The sequence below is a fragment of the Quercus suber genome, unplaced genomic scaffold, assembly GCF_002906115.3.
Source record: "Quercus suber isolate HL8 unplaced genomic scaffold, Cork oak 2.0 scaffold_419, whole genome shotgun sequence".
Lineage (NCBI taxonomy): Eukaryota > Viridiplantae > Streptophyta > Magnoliopsida > Fagales > Fagaceae > Quercus > Quercus suber.
This window is the reverse complement of record NW_027069870.1, coordinates 149012-169810: the sequence shown is the minus strand read 5'-3', so window position 1 is coordinate 169810 and position 20799 is coordinate 149012. Positions and strand designations below refer to the sequence as shown.

Below are 20799 nucleotides of genomic sequence, written 5' to 3'. Positions count from 1 at the left end.
CAGAAAAACATCATTTAAGTGATTTGACTTCTTAGATAATATCAAATGACCTGTCAATAATTTAGAAACGCCACCTGCAACAAAGAATCCATTATAGACAATGGTTTGCTAAAACTTTATAGTAATCTATTGTTATGAATCATGCTCCACCAACGCAATAAAAAAAAATTAAGTTCTCTACNGCATGTGTAATGAGGCTAGTATTATAGATTCTTTTACAAGTAATACCATATCACAAAATTTTCTACAACATTTTTACAAACTACTGAGGTAGCAAATTCTTATTGGTTCGCATCTAATCTCACTATTTACATAACTTTTTAACTTACCAATAATCACTCACTACATTAATAATTTGTAAAAAAAAAGTTTGTAGCCCTATCATTTTCCTCTTTTTAAAAAAATAAATAAAATAAATAAATAAAACTTGATATAAAATTTAAAACAAAATATACAAGCCCAAAAAATTAGCCCAACAACAAAATTACCAATAGTAAAGTTAAAAACAATTAAGCTTAATCAACCAATTTTACCCAAAACAAATAGTCCGATCCTTTAAAAAAAATTAAATGAAATAATTTTATCCTTACTAGAAGCAAGACACACATAAAAAATACACAAAAATAAATAAATAAAACCCCTTAGTAGTTAAGCAGCAAAGCCAAAAGACAAACAATAACTAATATCTGATTTAAATGAAATTTTATTCACATTTTAAGAATATAAAAAATATTAAATTAAATAATTAAAATTTTAAAATTCACATAAAAAAAAAAAGAGTTATATAAGGAGTCGCAGAGTTGTTATGGACTTTTTAAACCTTTTTAACCGTTGCAATTGTGCCGATCGTTATGTTTACATTACGACATGACGTTTCTTTCCCTCGTTTTATTCTTTTTTTTTTTTTCCCGTATAGACTATAGAGTTTACCTTATCCCAAACCCAGAGTGGAACGAGCTGCTCTCACTCACTTCACTTCCTCAATGTCTCTTCTTCCTTCCAACCTTGTTCCTCTCCATCTCCAAACTCTCCACCACCCTCCAAACCCTAACCGTGGACTCCCCTTTCCAATCCCAAGGCTCCCTTATTCCCGTTCCCAAACACCCCGAATCCTCTGCGCCAAGAGAACCGGTAAGCAACGCTACCCTTCGGAGAAGAAGAAGCTGAAACAAAAGCGAAAGCAAACCCTAACCCTAACTACGGTCGACAACAAATTCGAAGGCGTTTGGAGGCTCTCCAAGCTCGGAGTTCCGATTCACAGTGACCCCGGCAAGGACTTTCTCGGCGTATCCCCGGGTTTGCTCCAAGAGATTGCCAAAGTGATCGAATTCCCGGTAATGTTTCTGTTCGGATGCTGGGAAAGTGTAGGAAAATAATAAAAAACAAACTTTGGGAATTGGGGAGTTTTGGTGGGTTGGAGTATGGGAAGTGAATGAATGACCTCAACTATGAGAATTATTAGGCCGGTTCTATAAGTAATATTTAGTTTTCTGTTTGGTTGTAGAGAAAGTTTGTGATATGGAAGAAAGAAGAAAGGAAAATTTTTGAACTGTTTATATATGTAATTTTGACCTTGTTGCTTGTGGTACATTTTATTGGCTGCCAAAGAGGATTTATAAACAACCTTACCGTTTGGATGCTGAGAAAGTGTTGGAAAATAAAAAAAGTTTGAGAATTGGGGGCTTTTGGTGGGTTGGGGTATGGGAAATGAAAGACTGTCCTCAATTATGATAATTATTAGGTCCGGTTTTAAAAAGTAATATGTAATTTTCTGATTGGTTGTGGAGAAAGTTAATGCAATGAAAAAAAGAAAAAAGGAATATTTTGAACTATGCTCTGTCTTTTAGTCTCATAATATTAGTATATAATTTTGACCTTTTTGCTTGTGAGTCATTTTCTCGGAAGCCAAATGGGATTAATTAATGTTTTCTGCCACTTTTTAACTAATTGGTCTGTTTGAATGCTGAGAAAGTTGAGGAAAGGAAAAATTTTGAGAACTGGGGATTTTGTTGGGTTGGATTATAGAAAATGAAAGACTGACCTCAATTACGATAATTATTAGGACCAGTTCTACAAGCAAATATAATTTCTGTTTGGTTGTTGAGAAAATTTATAATATGAAAGAAAGAAGAAAGGAAAATTTTGAGCTATACTCATAATATATAATTTTGACCTTTTTGCTTGTGGTAAATTTTATTGGCTGCCAAAAAGGATTCATTGATAATCTTTGAAATCAGTTTTTCCCAAATGTATGTTATAGTTGATTATGTTTCTCATATGTAAGTATTAGATTTTTCTAGCCAATAGGCTCTAGGTCAAATGGCATCTCCTCCCCTTGTAAGAGCAAGGTAGACAGTGAGGTTGTGGGTGCAAGACACACCAGGTATACTAAAATATGTTGTTACTAAGATTTGAACTTTAATGCTAACTCATTAAATAAGACAGATTCATTAAATTAAATGTGTATTTTCATTAACTTTAATGCTAACTTTTGCATGTTTTCAGTTTTCTTCACAAATTGAGTTTTGAGAACAGTTTTTGTTTTCTATCCATTTTAGGTTGTCAAACAAGTTTTTTAGTTATAAAAATAGAAAATTGTTTTCGAAAATAGAAAATAAGAAAAAAAAAACAGTTACCAAACATAGTGTAAGTTTCGCATATCTTTGTAGTTCCCACATTTTCTCAGTGACTAGTCTTTCCAATATACACTTGTTTATTTGAGTAATGGATGGTAATGGTGAGGTATTTCATCAGCATTCTTTTCTTAATCATGCCAGGTTGCTTCTATGCTGCCACAGGATGCTTTCTCCGTTGTTCGGAAATCTTTTGATGCAAGGAAGGTCTGTTCAACGAGAGAATTATATGTACAATTAAAGAAAGAAGTTGGATTATAATTACTGTTGTTAACTTCAAAAGGTTTTTGCCTTATTCTTTGTATTCTAGTATCCTTATTTAATTTAATGAATATATTGAAAGAACAATAAGTTTAGTAGAAAACTAGTTGCATGGGCATGGTTCATCAGACTTTACACATACATATATATAGGGAAAAGTTAACAGATGTCCTAGGAGCATTAGTTTAGGAAATATTTTTAAAAACTTTTTTATGGGAAAAGAAAAGAGCAATTAATTTTTTTTGACGGCTTTTTATATATCCCATGAAAGTGGTGTCAAAACTTGCCTAAAATGGTTTATTAACAATTGCCCTAAGAGCATCCGTTAACAGGATCTATATATATATATATATATATTCAAAGTTTATTGAGCAGACCTTGATGATTCTATGTCATTGCTCAAACTAATAGGTTTAACCATTAGACTATATTCATTTGGGATGATTCATGGATATCCCTTAGTCTTATGTTCCCTGCAGTCATCACTCTAGATGTAAATATGTGAAGGCGCAACATATAATAAATCTTTGGGCAAGTTACTATACAGGACAATAAAATTTTCCTTATATTGCTTCCATGAAACTTGAAACAATTAGTTAAGGATTTCTGATTTCCATTGCATGAATGCGTATATATATGACATTATGACTTGAGATTAAGTCAATGAAAACATTGAAGACAGGTACTATAATAACCTTTGATCACTTATCCTAACAAGATGATTTTGGGGTAAACTCATAAATATATTCTAATTAGAGGACAGAAAAACATCATTTAAGTGATTTGACTTCTTAGATAATATCAAATGACCTGTCAATAATTTAGAAACGCCACCTGCAACAAAGAATCCATTATAGACAATGGTTTGCTAAAACTTTATAGTAATCTATTGTTATGAATCATGCTCCACCAACGCAATAAAAAAAAATTAAGTTCTCTACTAACCTAATGCCTCACCTAATATCTAACAGATATTGTTTGTTCTGAAATATGTTTTCATTACTTTCAACTTCGCAACTTTTTTTTTTTTTTTTTAAATTATGCATGTACTTACTGCAGCCTTTTGGTAGTGTTTTAATGCCACTTTGCTGGAATCATGTCCTGAAATTTTTATGGGGTTTTTAAGTTAGCATGACCACTTTATGATGGGTACTTACATTTATGCTTATTCAGCCAAAGCCTGCAGTTTTCTTATGCACTAGGTGATTTGATATCTTTTGTCATTTATCCTTCTCTGTATCCTATTAGTTTTGCTTCCTTTGTTATATGTTATTCATCGTTGTTAATAAAGGAGGACATTGATAAATAATTCAGACTTGCAATTACGTGTGTATGAAATTAATCGACTTTACTGATGTTTTCTAGATGTTGAAGGAACCAAAATTTGTATATACTGTGGACATGGATGTCAGTAAACTCCTGAGTCTCGAGCCTCGTACCTGGGATTTCATTTCTCGGTTGGAGCCTAAACTTGGGCTCATAGAACATATACCTAATGAAAGAGCTTCTGGTGATTTGATTAGTATAATTCATGATTCCAAAAAGAACCCCAAAGATATAGTGACAACAGAAAATGGACATAACATTTATTCTGGGTCAGAACAATCATCCAAGTGCCCAACAATCAAAAAGACAAAAATAGCAGTCGTCGGTAGTGGACCATCCGGCCTGTTTGCTTCTCTTGTTCTTGCAGAACTTGGTGCTGATGTTACCTTAATAGAAAGAGGTCAAGCTGTTGAACAAAGGGGGCGTGACATTGGTGCCTTGGTAGTTCGCCGTATTCTACAAAAGGAAAGCAATTTTTGCTTTGGGGAGGTTATATCTCGATTCACTTAGTGCTTTTATTAAGGTTGTATAGTATCTCTAATTTTATCTTGTGCTTTCCTTGAATAGTTAAAAGTCCCACATGTTGGTCTCCACTTATTAAGGGGGTGTATGGGCTTATATGTAAGGGGAGAGTATTAGAATAATGATTAAATTCACAATTTCCTAATTGCTTCAGCTTTCTGGGCAAGTGGTTCTTTATTGAAATACTCAAAAACCCCCAAAGTGGGACCCCCTAATGTTAAAAAAAAACGACTCACTTTAAGAGGGATTGATTTATGGTCTAAAATTTTAATGTATTTCCTAATCATTGCTTTAGTGGACATGGCTTGTGAATTGCCTCTGTTTATCAATTTGTGAGAAGTGATGATAGTATTCTTTTTAGTCGCCTAGAGATAAGATCATCTGCTCCTGATTTTCATAATTTCATTTGAAGTTACTAAAAGTTAGCCCTTAGGGATGCTACTCATATAATTTGAAAAGCAGGTATCTGGGCTGTTCATCTATTGAAACCAATTATGCAGCCTGGGTTTTGTGGAGTCTGAACTTGTATTGAAGCTAGGGTCAAAGTTTATGATATATGATGTGGTTAGCTTGACTTTTCATAGTTTTTATTTTATGTCGAACTACAATTTATAGTGTGTTACTGTTATTCTACAAAGGGGTATATCTTGTGTTACATCTGAATTTTATATTCATGTGCAAGACTAGCAATTTGTTACTGTAAATACATTCACATGGATCATTTTTATATTTGTTTCATTATTCTTATTCTTTTTCCTTGGTCATTCCAACTTTCATGCTGATGATTTTTCATTATTTGTTTACTTTGAATCATTTATATAAGGACTTATGCATGGCAGGGTGGTGCAGGTACCTGGAGTGATGGAAAGCTAGTAACTAGAATTGGAAGAAACAGTGGCAGTGTTCAGGCGGTTAGAACTACTTCATCCTTGTGATTTTTATTTTCCTTCTTGTAATTAGATTTAACTTTGTACTACATAATTATTTTCCTGTTGTGCCTTTGTGCTGGAGCCATAGCTCCTGCTAATTGCAATTTGTGAAGATGTTGTTTTCACCTGTGAATTGATATAAAATTTTTTGGAATTTTTTTCAGTAAGACATGCAAGTGGACAATGAATAAATGTTTCCTATTTTTTTATAAGAATCTAAACTTCAGCTGCCAACATGGTTTATTCAGTGACGATGCTTAGTAAGATTGAGCATAACGTGCTAATTGCAATTTGTGAAGATGTTGTTTTCACCTGTGAATTGATATAAATTTTTTTGGAATTTTTTCAGTAAGACATGCAAGTGGACAATGAATAAATGTTTCCTATTTTTTTATAAGAATCTAAACTTCAGCTGCCAACATGGTTTATTCAGTGACGATGCTTAGTAAGATTGAGCATAATGTATAAATTTAGAGATGAACTCAGATTAAGGCTCCGTTGAAACACTTACTTCAATTGTTGGATTTTTTTTTAATTAAAAAAAAATGAGTAACATCAATTTTTCGAACTCTTTTCTTTTTCCAGGACATGACAAAAGCCATTTTCTATGTAGAATCATTGCATAAGCAATTAACCCTTGAACCTCCTATGCCAATTTGCCAAATCACATGATCAAAAATCTCCACTTTTGAAAGTTTGTTCTGCCACCAGGAAACTTCAGGTTTTTCATGGTTTTTTCTATGAGTTGACTCAGTTCTCTTGTCTCAGGTTATGAAAACTTTAGTTCACTTTGGAGCTCCAAAAAATATCTTGATAGATGGCAAGCCTCACTTGGGAACGGATAGGTTGATTCCATTGCTTCGCAACTTTCGGCAACATCTGCAAGGGCTGGGTGTGAGTAACATATCTAACTTCTTCATATCAGAAATATATGAACATTGTTGCCAATCGGGATTAATAGCACATATTATCAGATTTTACTACATTTATTTTTGTTAATGTGCTTAGGTCACTATCAAGTTTGGGACAAGGGTAGATGATCTGCTTGTAGAGGATGGACATGTTGTAGGGGTTAGAGTCTCTGATTCGAGAGATAAATTACAGTTCAATAGCCAGAAGTTGGGATATGATGGGGTTGTTCTGGCTGTTGGGCATTCTGCACGTGACATATACCAGATGCTTCTTTCTCATAACATGGTCTTGGTCCCAAAAGATTTTGCCGTAAGTTTCTGCTTCTGGATAATTACATGGCAATTTCAATATTTACACATGGGTCTTGTATGTTTGCCCATTTGTAAGTGTTTGCTCCTGTACATTTCACATGCGTTCCCACTTTGTTTACATTTCAACTTCTGATTGTTGGTTGTGCAAAATTGTTTCTGGAACTTCCTTTATTAATTCTTTTTAGAGTAATACAACTTCCTTGGAGAGGGAAAGAAATTAATGGATGCTGTTTTGATCACGATGTGATGTCTTTGGATGAGTATCTTGTTAGCCAAAAGAGTCTTCCTTATATAGTTCACTTCTCCGGATATGTTATGAATAATTATGTTGTTCTTGTAGCAATCTCAATCCTGCATGTTCATCTGATGTGTGTCCAAATTAGTTTTGGCAGCTATAGATAAGGTGTTGGTTGGCACTGCAACTGGCATTTATTGAGGGGTGGCAGTACTGTGATATGTAGGGATAACACACTTAAATTCATACAATATCTGTTAGAGGCACAGAAAATATATGCGCATGACACTCATAGTCTTAATTGGATTATTAGGATGTATGAATTGACAGTACAAAGTTGGTCATGATGGTGTAGCAATAGATGAATGGTTGGAAATATTGTGAGTGATGGTGTTGGTGGGGGCCAATGAATACATATTATGGCCATACCATTTTAGATGTGGTTCACATGATAGTGCGGCTGTGGTTGGTTCATTGTGGGATGAACAGGTTAAGTTGTGTTGTCCTGATGATTGGAAGGACCTGTTCTCAACCCCATAGGCGCAGGTTGAGGATAGTTAAGGTTGAGGATAGTTATCTAGGCTGTTCAAATTCAGTACCAGCTGTAAATTAATGCTCACTGTTTATTGCAAGTATAAATTCAATCATTATATTATTTTAGATTAAAAATGCTTGTATAATTTAATAATTGCAAGTTCTACATATAGCCTTGAGGCTGGATTTTGACTCATTGTATTATATATATATATATGTAAGTAGAACAGAGGTCTGTCGTAGTCCACTACATTTGAGGCCTGGGTTGGGTATTGTGAAATCCAGCTGCATACTACTAACATATCAATATTCAGCATGGCCTGTTTTAAACCTAGTTGGTACCATGGCTGTGCAATGGTGGTTCCCTTGGTTTTATTTAATTACCATGACAACAATATATATTGAATATTAATAAAAAAAAAAAAAAAACTGAATATTTGGGTTTTGTAGATTGTACTAGTTTGGTGAATTATACGTACCATTGTGAAGCATGGGATGATTTTGTAAAGATTGTTGTAAATAAGTAGTGAGTAGGTGCGCTATATTTAGGATCTCAAAGACTTAACATACATATGCCATATCAGCCTTCCTGTTCTCTTAATTGGTGTAGGTGAAGCATGAATAGATGTGAACATGATATGGCTCTTGTAGCTTAAGATTGTATGATAACTATGTTGCTCACCACACAGTGTTGGAAACATGATGCTAAATTGAGAATGCAGACTCTACATTCCCTTTGTTTTAAAATTTTGTATTTTGAAATTTGAATTCATAATTGTCTGAATTTGGCATCCATTTAATGGTCAAAATAATATTTTATTGTGTTTGATTCTTGAGCTTGTGATATTTTCGTAATTTTATTGCATCTAACATGGCTGTACAGGTTGGTTTGCGGATCGAGCATCCTCAAGAGCTAATAAATAGAATACAGGTTGGTTGTATTGTTCTATTCTTTTCCGAAAATTGATCAACTACTGTTTCAACTCATTCTCAAATAAGAAGTCACTTAGTTAATATATTCTGCTTATCTGCTATAATAGTGCACTTTTGTTCCTTAACTTATTGACTTGCACTAACTGACCAATGAAAATTTCATGGTTTGAATCGTAGAATAGCATGATTCCACAGAAGATTTCATGCTTTTTCCTTTTTTAACAAACCATGAACTTCTAGCCAATTAGCTCCAGTTTAAATGACGCCTCCTCCCTTTGTAAGAGCACAGTGGAGGATAAGGTCTTGGGCTCAAAACCCATTGGGTTTGTGTGTAACTTACTAATTGAAAATAAATAAATAAAGAACTTCTAGCATATGCATTGAAGATTAGTTGCCGTAATCTTCCATAATAGGGACATCACCACTATGGGATTACAGTTATTCATTTCCACTTTTAGAAATCGTGATCCCATGGATCTCTTGCACCAATGTCTTCTTCTTCTTCTTCTTCTGCTTCTCTCTCTCTCTCTCTCTCTCTCTCTCTTCTGTAGCATCATCAGAGATACTTAGTGCAAATAGGCATCTAAATGGGCTGAAGAGTCAAATTATAGAAAAATTAAATCAAAGCAGTAATTTGAAAGAAACAATTGAGAAAGCTCAGAACTTAAATTGAGTTGTACACAGTGATTGCACTGAAAAATATTTGTTATATATGGGACAGGGTAAAGAGTCAAATTCTAGTGCAAATCTTTCTTTAAAGAATTTCAAAAGAGAGAATTTCTGATCCTAAATAATTTTTAAAAAGAAAAAATAAATAAAAGGGGATTTATTTTCTGAAGCATTAAAAACATACTTTAGCATATATGAATCATATCATATGATCTAATTCTTGGATATCTTGGTGTCGGTAGGCTAAGTTATTTCCTTTTAATCTTTCTTTTCTTCATTAATAGTTGGTAGACTAGGAGGTTGGTTCAACCTGTCTTTAATTTATAATCACTAAATTTTTCTTCAAGGGCTTGTCCAAGTCCTAACTTGTTGATTTCTACTGCTTGATTATGTCATATAAATTGTTTTTTTAGCTATCTGATTTTTATTGTGAGCAAAAATGTAAAAAAAAAAAAACTCATTTGTACAAATGTGTAGTATTCTGCATTGGCCACTGAGGTTTATAAGGGACGTGGAAAAGTACCTGTGGCAGATTACAAGGTGGTCAATTATATTAACGGAGAGGATGGTGGCCCATCCTCCAATTTAGGAGCAACAGGTCGCAATTGCTATTCCTTCTGCATGTGTCCTGGTGGGCAGGTATGTTCTTCCTTATAATTCCTTTTGCAATGCTTCTGCTTCTTGATGCACTTTTGATGCATAGTCACAAAGATATGTAGTCACCTAATGGTTGCCTTATGTTTTGGCGGGGCATTTGCCTCAATGGCTTAAATGAGAAGATGTTTTTATTTTTATTTTTTTAATTTTCATTGCTGTCAGTTGAATTATTTGTAGTACCTGTGGGGGATTTTCAAGCATTTGGTAAGGTGATCTGCAAATCTACAACTGCTCTTGCATAGGAAGAAAATTTTACTTTGGTTAAGTTATAGGCAAGTTGATTTAGGGAGAGGCAAAGTGTCATCATTGTGGTAGTAAATGTGTCTGTAATAAATTACACTAAATGAGTTCATGTATATATCTGCAGGTTGTTCTCACAAGTACAAATCCTTCAGAACTCTGTGTCAACGGCATGTCCTTCTCTCGACGTGCATCTAAGTGGGCAAACGCTGCACTTGTTGCAACCGTCTCTACAAAGGATTTTGAAACACTAGGTTGCGGTGGACCTCTTGCAGGGGTTGAATTTCAGGCATCTTTTTAGTCCTGACTTTAGTATTTTACTTTCCTATTTATATTTCTTTTCTTTGGTCAGTTCTAGTTGATGCAGCACAGGGTTGCAAGAGTAAGAAAAACAAAAGAGGGGGGGGGGAGGGGGGGGGGGGAATGACAACCCTAGGCTTCACTACGTAAGGCTGCTTGGAATCACCATCAAGCTAGAGAAAATATCACTCAATTTTTCATATATCAAATTCAATATGACAGCAACATTATCGGGGCCTGTTTCTAATAGGGCTTCTAGGATGACTTTATAAAGGAAAGAAAATAATCCATAATCAATTACAGGAAATGATTATGCTTGTAATCAATCACATTAAATACAAAAAAAAAAATTCAAATCAGGGTCTAATAAATTAATCGAACTCAGGCTCAATGGGATTTAACAGGCTTTATCATACAACCTTGTGATTGGTGACCTGTATGTGGTGTCTGCACCACTAATACAACTCTCTTTCCTCCCACCAACTTTTATAGGAATAGCAAACTTTTGGATTAACAGTACATCTTTTCAATCCATGCCTATCCATTTTTGTGGGTAGTTTTTCCATAGATGCATTAAATTACACCATGCTCAAGTGAATTATCTTTTTTGTTAGAACATGCATAATTTTACATAAACTTCAGAAAATAACTCTAAACCACCATACATTAGCTCAATTGTCATTTTACAATGTCTCATCGTTCAGATGGAATTTGAGCGCAAAGCAGCTATAATGGGCGGGGGAAATTTTGTGGTGCCTGTCCAGACGGTTACTGATTTTATGGAAAACAGGTTATCAGGTAGATTTGTAATTTCATTAACCCAAATTGGTTATACTTTCAAGCCTTTATCTAAGCTTTTTTTGACTTCTTTTTTCAGTAACATCTGTGCCACCATCAAGTTATCGGTTAGGAGTGAAGGCAGCAAATCTCCATGAGCTATTCCCAATTCATATAACAGAGGCTTTGCAACACTCGATCTCAACATTTGACAAAGAGGTTTAATCTTTATTTTCTTTCACTTAGTATTCTTCACTTGCCTTTTCCTTTACGGTTGACTAGTGGAACTTTAACTAAATTTTTTTTTTTTTTTTAATTGACAATTTGGAACTTTCAGTTGCCAGGATTCATAACCAGTGAGGCCCTTCTTCATGGAGTGGAGGTAAGTCCATTTAGTTTCATATTACTACATTTTCCCTTTTTGTACCATTGGGATTCCTTAGCAAATGTTTTCTTGCTCAAGGGTGTTGGCACATTTTCTCTTCTGCACTTAACATTTTTTGCCACCTGTGGCTCCCAGACCAGGACCAGCTCTCCCATCCAGATTCCCCGCAACACTGACACCTATGAGAGCACATCGTTGAAAGGATTATATCCAGTTGGTGAAGGGGCAGGGTATGCTGGTGGGATTGTAAGTGCAGCAGTCGATGGCATGTTTGCAGGTTTTGCAGTGGCAAGAAATTTTAATTTGTTAGACAGTTGCATAGAATATTCTTTGGGCAAGGCTCAGAGTGCTGGAGTTGTGAAGTACTAGAAGCCAATTTGGTTGTTTCTTCTGTAACTGATGCAAGCCACAAGAGAAAAGGTTGGTAATCTACATATTGATCCCAAATAGCCAAGATAGGTAGTGGTTGGGGTTTCAACTTCAGCTTCCTATATTGTTAACCTGTAAGTATACTTCCATTATCTTCTTAATTGAAAGTCATGGAAGAATTCATTTTTGTATTATTAGCAATATTACCTCTTATGCTAATGCATCTGATAAATTCTTTTACAGCTTGGAAGAGTCTGAACTGTTTCAATTTGAACCTAACATTTGGACTTGAGATGAAAAAAAAACAATTTGGTTGTTTCTTCTGTAACTGATGCAAGCCACAAGAGAAAAGGTTGGTAATCTACATATTGATCCCAAATAGCCAAGATAGGTAGTGGTTGGGGTTTCAACTTCAGCTTCCTATATTGTTAACCTGTAAGTATACTTCCATTATCTTCTTAATTGAAAGTCATGGAAGAATTCATTTTTGTATTATTAGCAATATTACCTCTTATGCTAATGCATCTGATAAATTCTTTTACAGCTTGGAAGAGTCTGAACTGTTTCAATTTGAACCTAACATTTGGACTTGAGATGAAAAAAAAATCAAGGAATCATGTCTTTTGGCGTCCATTAGACATCACTATGTGCATTGCTCCAGTGATCATGAAACAGTTGAGTTTAGTAATTTGCTTGGAGTCTACAACTGAAGAGGATCCTAGGGTGAGTTGTGGAAGAGCATATTAGAAGTCACGTTGATTGCTAATCTGACACAATAGTTGTTCTCTAACCACATGGAAGTTGCAAAGCAAAGACGTCTCAAGCAAGCTGGACTTGTGAAAGAATTTTGTAAAATTTGACTTTGTTGCAGTTTACAACTTATATCAAAATATTGATCACTTGTAAATTAGGAAGTAGCATTTAATCATGTGGACATTTTGATCATATGGCAACATTTATTAGATGCTATGAAGGTAGAGGTTTGCATTTAGCAAAAGTGAAGAAGGGTGGAAGAAGAAGAAGAAGAAATTTTAAGTTTTGCAGATCAAGGAGTTTTTTTTTTTTTTTTTTAATAAATATTTTTTCTCCCATTGGCATTAAGTTAACTATAAAGTAGTATCGTTGACACGTTCTTATCAACCATATTCATCTTCTATTTCTACCATACTATTCAACTACATATGGCACATAAGACTGGTTTTTATTACATTTGACTGCTAATTTCCAGGCATCCATCAGAGAAAAATTCTCTCTCGGGGAAGATAATAAATGAATAAATAGAAGAAAACACATTCTTGTTTTTCCTGTCAATTTGAGTAAACTTGTGAAATACCTTTAGCATTCATTCCCCAAGAAGCACTATTAATCTGTAATCAGACTTTGATGTCTCTCAAAAAAATAATTGCCTCGGGTATGATTCTATGCCATTCCATGGATTAACCTTGAACATGATTGTGTCGCCTTCATCAACAATTATTAGGGTGTAAAACACTAGGATTGATAAAGGCCCACGTTTTGAGATGGAGTTTGGATGTCATGCACCTAATGAAAATTGAAGGGTGGTGCTCTTATGATGATCATGTCTATGCGAACAAAAATATTTTGTCCCACTTTTAGTATTTCACTAGTTGCAAACTAATGCAATGCGAAAAAATTTGACAATTTATTTTTTTGTTAAATGAAAATAAAAATAGTATATGAGAGTGAGATTTATAAGTGTTAAATCTCAAACCCTTCTTAAAATGATATTATTTTCAAACAAAGTATAAACGATACAATATATTAAATTTTCTAAATTAAGCTATCTATATATGTTAAAGTATTTTAAATTTTCTTTAGTTTTTTTTAAGGAAACATAGATTCAATTATTATATAAGGCGAGATATTTTCTAAATAATATAACTTTGTGCTCGAAATTTGTTTCTAGTGCTTCTTTCAAACGATTTATCTTCTATACGTCTTTAGTGGCCTAAAGAGGAAACATATATAAGTAAATTCGTCACTTATATTAGTGGTAATATAAGAAATCAGTGAGCTAATTGCCCAAACTAAGAAGCTTTGGAATACTTGTAAGGAAGGAAACATTCTCAGAGTGCACCATTGTCATGCCAATCAGAGACCTTCTGATGATTAAGTTAGAATCTCATAAAAGATACTCTAAATGTGCAAGAGTTGGGATTTTCCACACATACCTTGAAATGAGAGAGGTCTGGTGTTTATATAGGAAGTCTTGAGTGGACCACATTCCCTTGATTTTTGCCACATTCCTTATAGGAGGCGTGATTGCAGTATGGAATTAGTGGGAGCGAGATACTCAGAGATTGTTTCCATGTTCAAAAGTCGTGGGCTGGAGGAACAATATCCATTTGTGATACCCAAGGATAACTTGTCCTGCATGATTGTAGAGTGATTGTCATTATGGCATATTTTGGTAGAGTTCATTGTGGATGAATGCACTTCGGGCGAGTCGTGCGGTATGGACAACTAGTTCTTGCCTATGGTAGATAAGTTGGTATAATTGTCAGGTCTGGACAAACCATATGTCTCTCGGACGAGTGCAATAGATGAGGATGGCTTTTATTACTCATTAATTAGAAAAAAGAATACAAGACTTTAATAATATAAGAAAAATGTAATTTTATCAAGAACCTACCAATATTATGTTGAAATTGTGACATAATGAATCAGCTCCTCTCTCTACACAATCCTCTACTTCTAACGCATCACCGAAGTAGATTGGAGTGGACCATAGTGGACTGAAAGATCGAATGAACTGAACTGTACTAAAGTATATCGAACTGGACCCAAATAGACTGAAATGCCTCAATAAAGTGGCTCAATAAAAGTGTAATAACAATTAATGCTACATTTTAGCTTTTAAATCTTGTATATGGATTTTGTACTCCAAATACAGGATACCATATGTCTGATTTCTTTTTTCCCCTTTTTAAACTTTAGTTATTTTAAAAATTTGTACTAAATTGGAATTTGTGAAGTATGAAAAGAACACTAAAAGTTTAGGACAGTATTTTTATCTGTCCAATACTTGGTAGCATCTCTTTTTATTTAAGGCATACTAGCCTAGCAACAGTTGGCAGTTTATATATTTATATTTACTTCTCGTTTTCTTGGATGTTTCCCTGCAACATAACTAACACGGGACAAAAGAAGACAAAATGAACGGCAGAAGTATCTCTACAAGGAAATTATACGAATTCCCCAACTATCAGAGGCTTTAATGCATACTTTTTTGAAGGGTGTTAGTGCAGCAAGATAGTTGTTTTTTGTGTTTCTCTCTCTCTCTCTCTCTCTTGCTTACAATGAGTGGAGGAAAGATTTGAACCCAAGTTATTTGCATAAAAAAGAATTTGAGTAATATCATTACGGCATTATCTCCTGGCCATATGACAGCAAATTATGTTTAGTAAACGATTTTGAGACTTAGAGCCTTCTCTTCTCCCATACTTGATTAAGTTGATTTGTTCATTTCTTAATGAAGATTTCCAAATATCCAATGTTAACTAGTACAATAATCCTACAGAACAAACAAAACTACAATCGGTGAGAATCATACAGGGACAAAAACATCATTCTGAACCACTCTGTACCAAATATTTCCTGTCTCAATTAATAATACCCACATGAAATTTGCAAACTTACACAACTTGACATGTGTTGAGAACCAAGATATAGCTGACTAGTTGGGACCCATTGGAGATTTTTTTTTTTTTTTTTTTTGAGAAATCCTGTAAAAAACTAATAAAAAGAACTTGTTGGAGCAGCAATGGGGCATGCACAGGGTATGGCATATTCATGGGCTTTGATCACCATTATTGTGTTGCTTTTCACCTTCCAGCACATGAGTGCCCATCATTTGGCCTAGAATAGTTTAAATATTTAATTAACGCCGAAGATTTCCTCTTATGAGTAATAAAATCTATGAGTGGCATGACATCTTTTTCAAATGTTTATACATAATTGATAATCCCAAGCTGATCATACCATTTAGCACGTAAAGTTCAATTTCAAAGCAAATGATTTGGTATTTTTGAAAGGCAAGGATAACTATAATTTGGTTGCTTTAGGATAACCATGCTAACCTGAATTCTTTTGAATTTTTTTTTTAGCTAATTACAATGTGGCAAAACATTTTTCATACATCAAACATAGAACGATGTCATATCGAAATCTAGGAAAAAGTTTTACAAATTAGCAGAAGATTTCCTCTTATGAGTAATAAAATCTATGAGTGGCATGACATCTTTTTCAAATGTTTATACATAATTGATAATCCCAAGCTGATCATACCATTTAGCACGTAAAGTTCAATTTCAAAGCAAATGATTTGGTATTTTTGAAAGGCAAGGATAACTATAATTTGGTTGCTTTAGGATAACCATGCTAACCTGAATTCTTTTGAATTTTTTTTTTAGCTAATTACAATGTGGCAAAACATTTTTCATACATCAAACATAGAACGATGTCATATCGAAATCTAGGAAAAAGTTTTACAAATTAGCTTTTAGACTTTTACAGCAATTCCAGTGGAGTTTTCCTAGCCTTATCCTCAATAATTTATATTTCCATGAATGAGCTATACCATGTCCATTGCATCTTAAAGTTCCTTTCGTAAGAGAATGGAAAGAAAAATTGAGAACACAGTGATAATGAGATGGGACAAAGGCCCACAATGTTTGTGCTGAGAGCTACATGATATACCATACGTCGGAATCATCGCATGTGGCAGCAATCAAGAGAAATTCATCAAACAACTCCTTCGAACTTGACAATTATTTTGGTCAAAATATGGAAACACGTCTTTTCCCTCGAGATATTGTCCCTTTAACAAGTCTAGGCACACAATCTTTTTTTACAGTTTTTTTTATACAAATATTGACATAATTTGCTGTGAATGGTGCATAAGAAAGTAATATGAGCGATAAATTCAAGTGAAAATGATATTACTTCAATCATAATAAACTAGATCAGAGTATCGGTAATTGTGAAAATTAAAATGTAATGTTTTTACATAGATCACAACAAAAAATTATGACATTACAGGTTTTACACCAAGGGAGAGACCCAACTTGTTTGATTGGTTCTGTACTTTTTTCATGTTGGAAGGGAAAAATGGTTGTGGGGGCACAGACAAAGAGCATACTGATTGGAAATTAGCCAATTCAGGTTCCTGTATAGTTACAAATCAAGAAGACAAAAGTTCTAGTCCATAAAAAAAAAAATTGACTAGCTGATGTTCATGCCAGCTTTACAGCAAGAGCACAAAAATTCTAAAAAGAATTAACATTACAGTACCTTTCTCTGGTCCTCATTGTGACAAAGAATTAATATTACAGGACCTTTCTCTGGTCCTCGTTGTGACACAGCATTCATTTAAATTACAAATTACTTCCCTATTTTCTTAAAGCTATCACTGAATCTCCCAATGGTTTGGAGTAAAATGAAATTAAACTTACCATTAGAGCTTTATGGAGGAAGCAACATAACAAATTTATTCTTGGTTTTTGAGATAGAATAGCTCTTGTCCATTTCATGCAACATGTGCATATCACGTCGAAGACATTTATATTTATCCAACTATTGTACAGTTTGTTTTTCAGTTTTATGAAAATATGTTGTTTGAAAAAATATATCTAGAAAAAGTAAAAATTAAAATAAGATAATATAAAGAACTACAATTTCAGATAATCGAGTAATTTGGAAGTTGTAACTAATCCTTTAATATTATACTTATCCCGTGAAATTTTTGTGCAATGACATAGTCTAAATGACTAAATTATTGTGTTTTCCAAAAATAAATGTCTAAATTATTTTTGGATTCATAATTTCACTTTTGGATGGCTCTTAAATCCTTAATAGATGCTAATTAGTAATTACATTGGGCTCCTAAAACAGGGTAAGACCCAATTTAGAAAGAGAACCCCAAAAAAAAAAAAAATGTATATCTCACATTGAGCTTCTTAAGGAGTATACTAAGTTTGGGAAGTTTCCTTATAAACTCTTTTTTTATTTTTTTTTATTTTTAGAGAAATGCTATATTCACAACATTTTTATAACACTTTCAAAACAAATAAATCGAGTCTTACAAAAAAATATTTTAGTTCAACAACCTTGTCTGGGATTTTCTATCAAGAAAATTTGTCTTTGAATTCTTGTGTTTGTGGTAAGTAAAAAGGACGAAAAAACTTTGCTTAGACATTGGGACCCTGCTTAATGGCAAACAGACAAGTTCTAGAACCAAAGATCCTCGTGTGTTTATGGGCTGGGTTTGAACCAATTAACTTTGTGAAATTGAAATCACAGAAAACTGGCCTACTTACTGTTCATCATAGGATTAGAAACTTTAATTTATAATCATTTTTTGTGGACCCAAACTTCACTGAGAATGTGCACAGTAGCTGTAAAATAAAAAAATGATAGTTACACCTTTCGGCTAAAGTGGTGGCTCATGACAACTACTCAAAACTTTCTTTTCATTTTCAAACCTCAAACCTCGCTTCTCCTTTTGAATTACTAGTTGTACAAAGATTAATTGGAGCTTATTGAATTGCCTCTTTTGATTACTATAATAACCAAAAGTTTACTCAAAGTTTATCCTAATAACAAATATTCTCTTTTATAATCAGAAAGGAGGTAGTCACACCAGCTCAACCATTGAATTGAGAGAATTATATTTTATCAACTTGTGACTTGGGTTGAATATGACTTGTTAATATGTAATTTATAATATCATACTTTATCACTTGAAATTCAACTGTATTTGTCGAGAAAAGTTTACTAGTTGTACAAAGATTAATAAGAGCCTATTGTATTGCCTCTTTTGATTACTATAATAACCAAAAGTTTACTCAAAAAGCTTAACCTAATAACAAATATTCAATTTTATAATAAGAATGGAGGTAGTCACACCAGCTCAACCATTGAATTGAGAGAATTATATTTTATCAACTTGTGACTCGGGTTGAATATGACTTGTATTAATATGTAATTTACAAAAAATATTTTTTATTCACATGAAATTCAAATGTACTTGTTGAGAAAATTATATTTTATCAACTTGTGGGTTGAATTCGACTTGTTAATATGTAACTTATAAAATTATACTTTATCCACTTGAAATTCAACTGTAATAAATTTAATATATTCAAAATGTTTTGCAGTCCCCCGCCTTACCGCTCAACCATGTCGCCAAAACGGTACAAAAAAATATATGAAAATATTCCACTTTTTTTGGGGGGGGGGGGGTATTCGTTTTTGTACTTGTATCTGGAATCCTCTTTTATTTAATAATCCCCTTTCCTAAAAAAAAGAAATACTTCCCTTTCTCTTTGGATTGGATATATATCTTCGATTGTTTGTATAGTATCTTAAAACAAACACAATATTGAAAAAGAAAAAAAAAAACACCCTCCCCTTTTCTATTGAAAAACCAATTGTGTATTTTCAGTCACAAAGCAAAAATTCAGAACAAATTAGAACCATTAACTATTAAATGTGAATTAAAATTTAGGAACGATTCCCGAGTTTGAATAAAAAATTGTGTTTTACTAATGATATAATAAAATCTAAACTGCTACGTAACTAATTAATCAATAAAGAAATCCTTCTCAATTTCAATCATAATAATAACAGCAATTATGAATATATGTAAACAAGTATTTCTAGTTTTTATAATTTGAGGTTAATTGAAAAATATTAAATAAAGTAGACAAGTTGACATATCAAAGTTGACCTAAACAACAATGAACATAGTGTGTTTATTCCTTATCATTTGAGGAATTTATATGGTGTAGTTATTCTAAAAATTATGAAATATATTATAATTAATCCATCATTTGATTGAAAGTCTGAATAGCAGCAATATTTTAGTCAATTGAAAAATGAAAATATATACTTATTACATATATAAAATGATCTAGCAGTTAAAGCTTGCTGGGTTTGCTTGCATGCATATCTGCACAGATTTCCACAAAACTGAGTCTTAATTAACCAGCAGCCATTTGACAATTTAAACAGCACTACTGGGACAACCCTCTTAAATACCCTAAATATTGCTAGCTTGTACTATTACTTGTCTTTGGTCAATCCAGAAAAACTTGAGTACGCAAACCATTGAGAAAATTCCAATGTCAACTCTAGAAAAAAGTCCAACCTTGACTTTAGGTTTCTATGACTTATTCAGGATGTTCCAATATCTCTAGCTACGTACCTAGCTAGTTGGACACATTGTTGAACTTGTAATAATTGGATACATACATTGTCGTGCTTTGCCACACTTCACTTTGTTGAACTTTAAATTGTTCACACTATAATTCTCTTGACTTCCTTCACGTGGTCAATAATTATTATTGGGTCACCTACATCCAACAATAACTCTAAGCCAAGTCCAAAATCTGTTTTTTTCTTTTTTCTATTTTTCCTTTTTTTTTTTCTTTTTATTTGTGTTCTATTTATGTGTTTTTTAATTTATTTTATGGAAAAATGGTCATATATTGTGAATATGAAGTAGGAACCTTTGCAAGCACACCGGATGGAGTTAGGTTTGCTTTATTTTGGTTTAAATATTTAGACAATTGCACTAATCGCTAGATTTTTTATCAAATTAATTAATTTAATTATATTATAATTAATTATGATTTCATTACAATCTACTTTGAATCATATCCACAATTCTACTTAATTAAATTAATATACTATTACATAGTGTAGTAAATAATGTGATAAGTGCAAAACAAGAAATTGATACAAATTAACTTCTTTCTATCCACTCTTCTTCTTAATTAAATAA

The 20799-nt window shown here is 33.1% G+C and overlaps 1 protein-coding gene and 1 long non-coding RNA gene across 3 annotated transcripts; both read left to right on the top strand.

Annotated features, from left to right (window-relative positions):
• Positions 1 to 903: 903 nt before the first annotated feature.
• LOC112026154 (uncharacterized) lies at positions 904 to 12301 on the top strand. Of its 2 annotated transcripts, none has more exons than XM_024058839.2 (14): positions 904 to 1334; positions 2778 to 2840; positions 4260 to 4709; positions 5582 to 5653; positions 6440 to 6565; positions 6680 to 6892; positions 8547 to 8594; positions 9743 to 9904; positions 10290 to 10451; positions 11167 to 11260; positions 11340 to 11458; positions 11577 to 11621; positions 11760 to 12044; positions 12237 to 12301. In XM_024058839.2, the coding sequence occupies exons 1-13, from the start codon at positions 984 to 986 to the stop codon at positions 11991 to 11993; spliced, it is 2139 nt and encodes a 712-aa protein (XP_023914607.2). In that variant the 5' UTR covers positions 904 to 983; the 3' UTR covers positions 11994 to 12044; positions 12237 to 12301. The 2 variants fall into 2 exon arrangements, with proteins under 2 accessions (XP_023914607.2, XP_023914606.2); XM_024058838.2 differs by having other exon boundaries at positions 11760 to 12127.
• Positions 12302 to 12304: 3 nt separating this feature from the next.
• On the top strand, positions 12305 to 13036 carry LOC136062481 (uncharacterized). The gene is made up of 2 exons (XR_010624209.1): positions 12305 to 12428; positions 12538 to 13036. It is a non-coding gene; the product is annotated as an uncharacterized LOC136062481 (long non-coding RNA).
• The last annotated feature ends 7763 nt before the right edge of the window (positions 13037 to 20799 follow it).

Excerpts from the sequence above, each read along its gene's own strand:
- LOC112026154 (XM_024058839.2), top strand. The coding sequence starts at position 984 with ATGTCTCTTCTTCCTTCCAACCTTGTTCCTCTCCATCTCCAAACTCTC. Across the intron at positions 4,710-5,581 it reads GCAATTTTTGCTTTGGGGAG|GGTGGTGCAGGTACCTGGAG; the intron begins GTTATATCTCGA and ends TATGCATGGCAG. Across the intron at positions 11,261-11,339 it reads TATGGAAAACAGGTTATCAG|TAACATCTGTGCCACCATCA; the intron begins GTAGATTTGTAA and ends TTCTTTTTTCAG.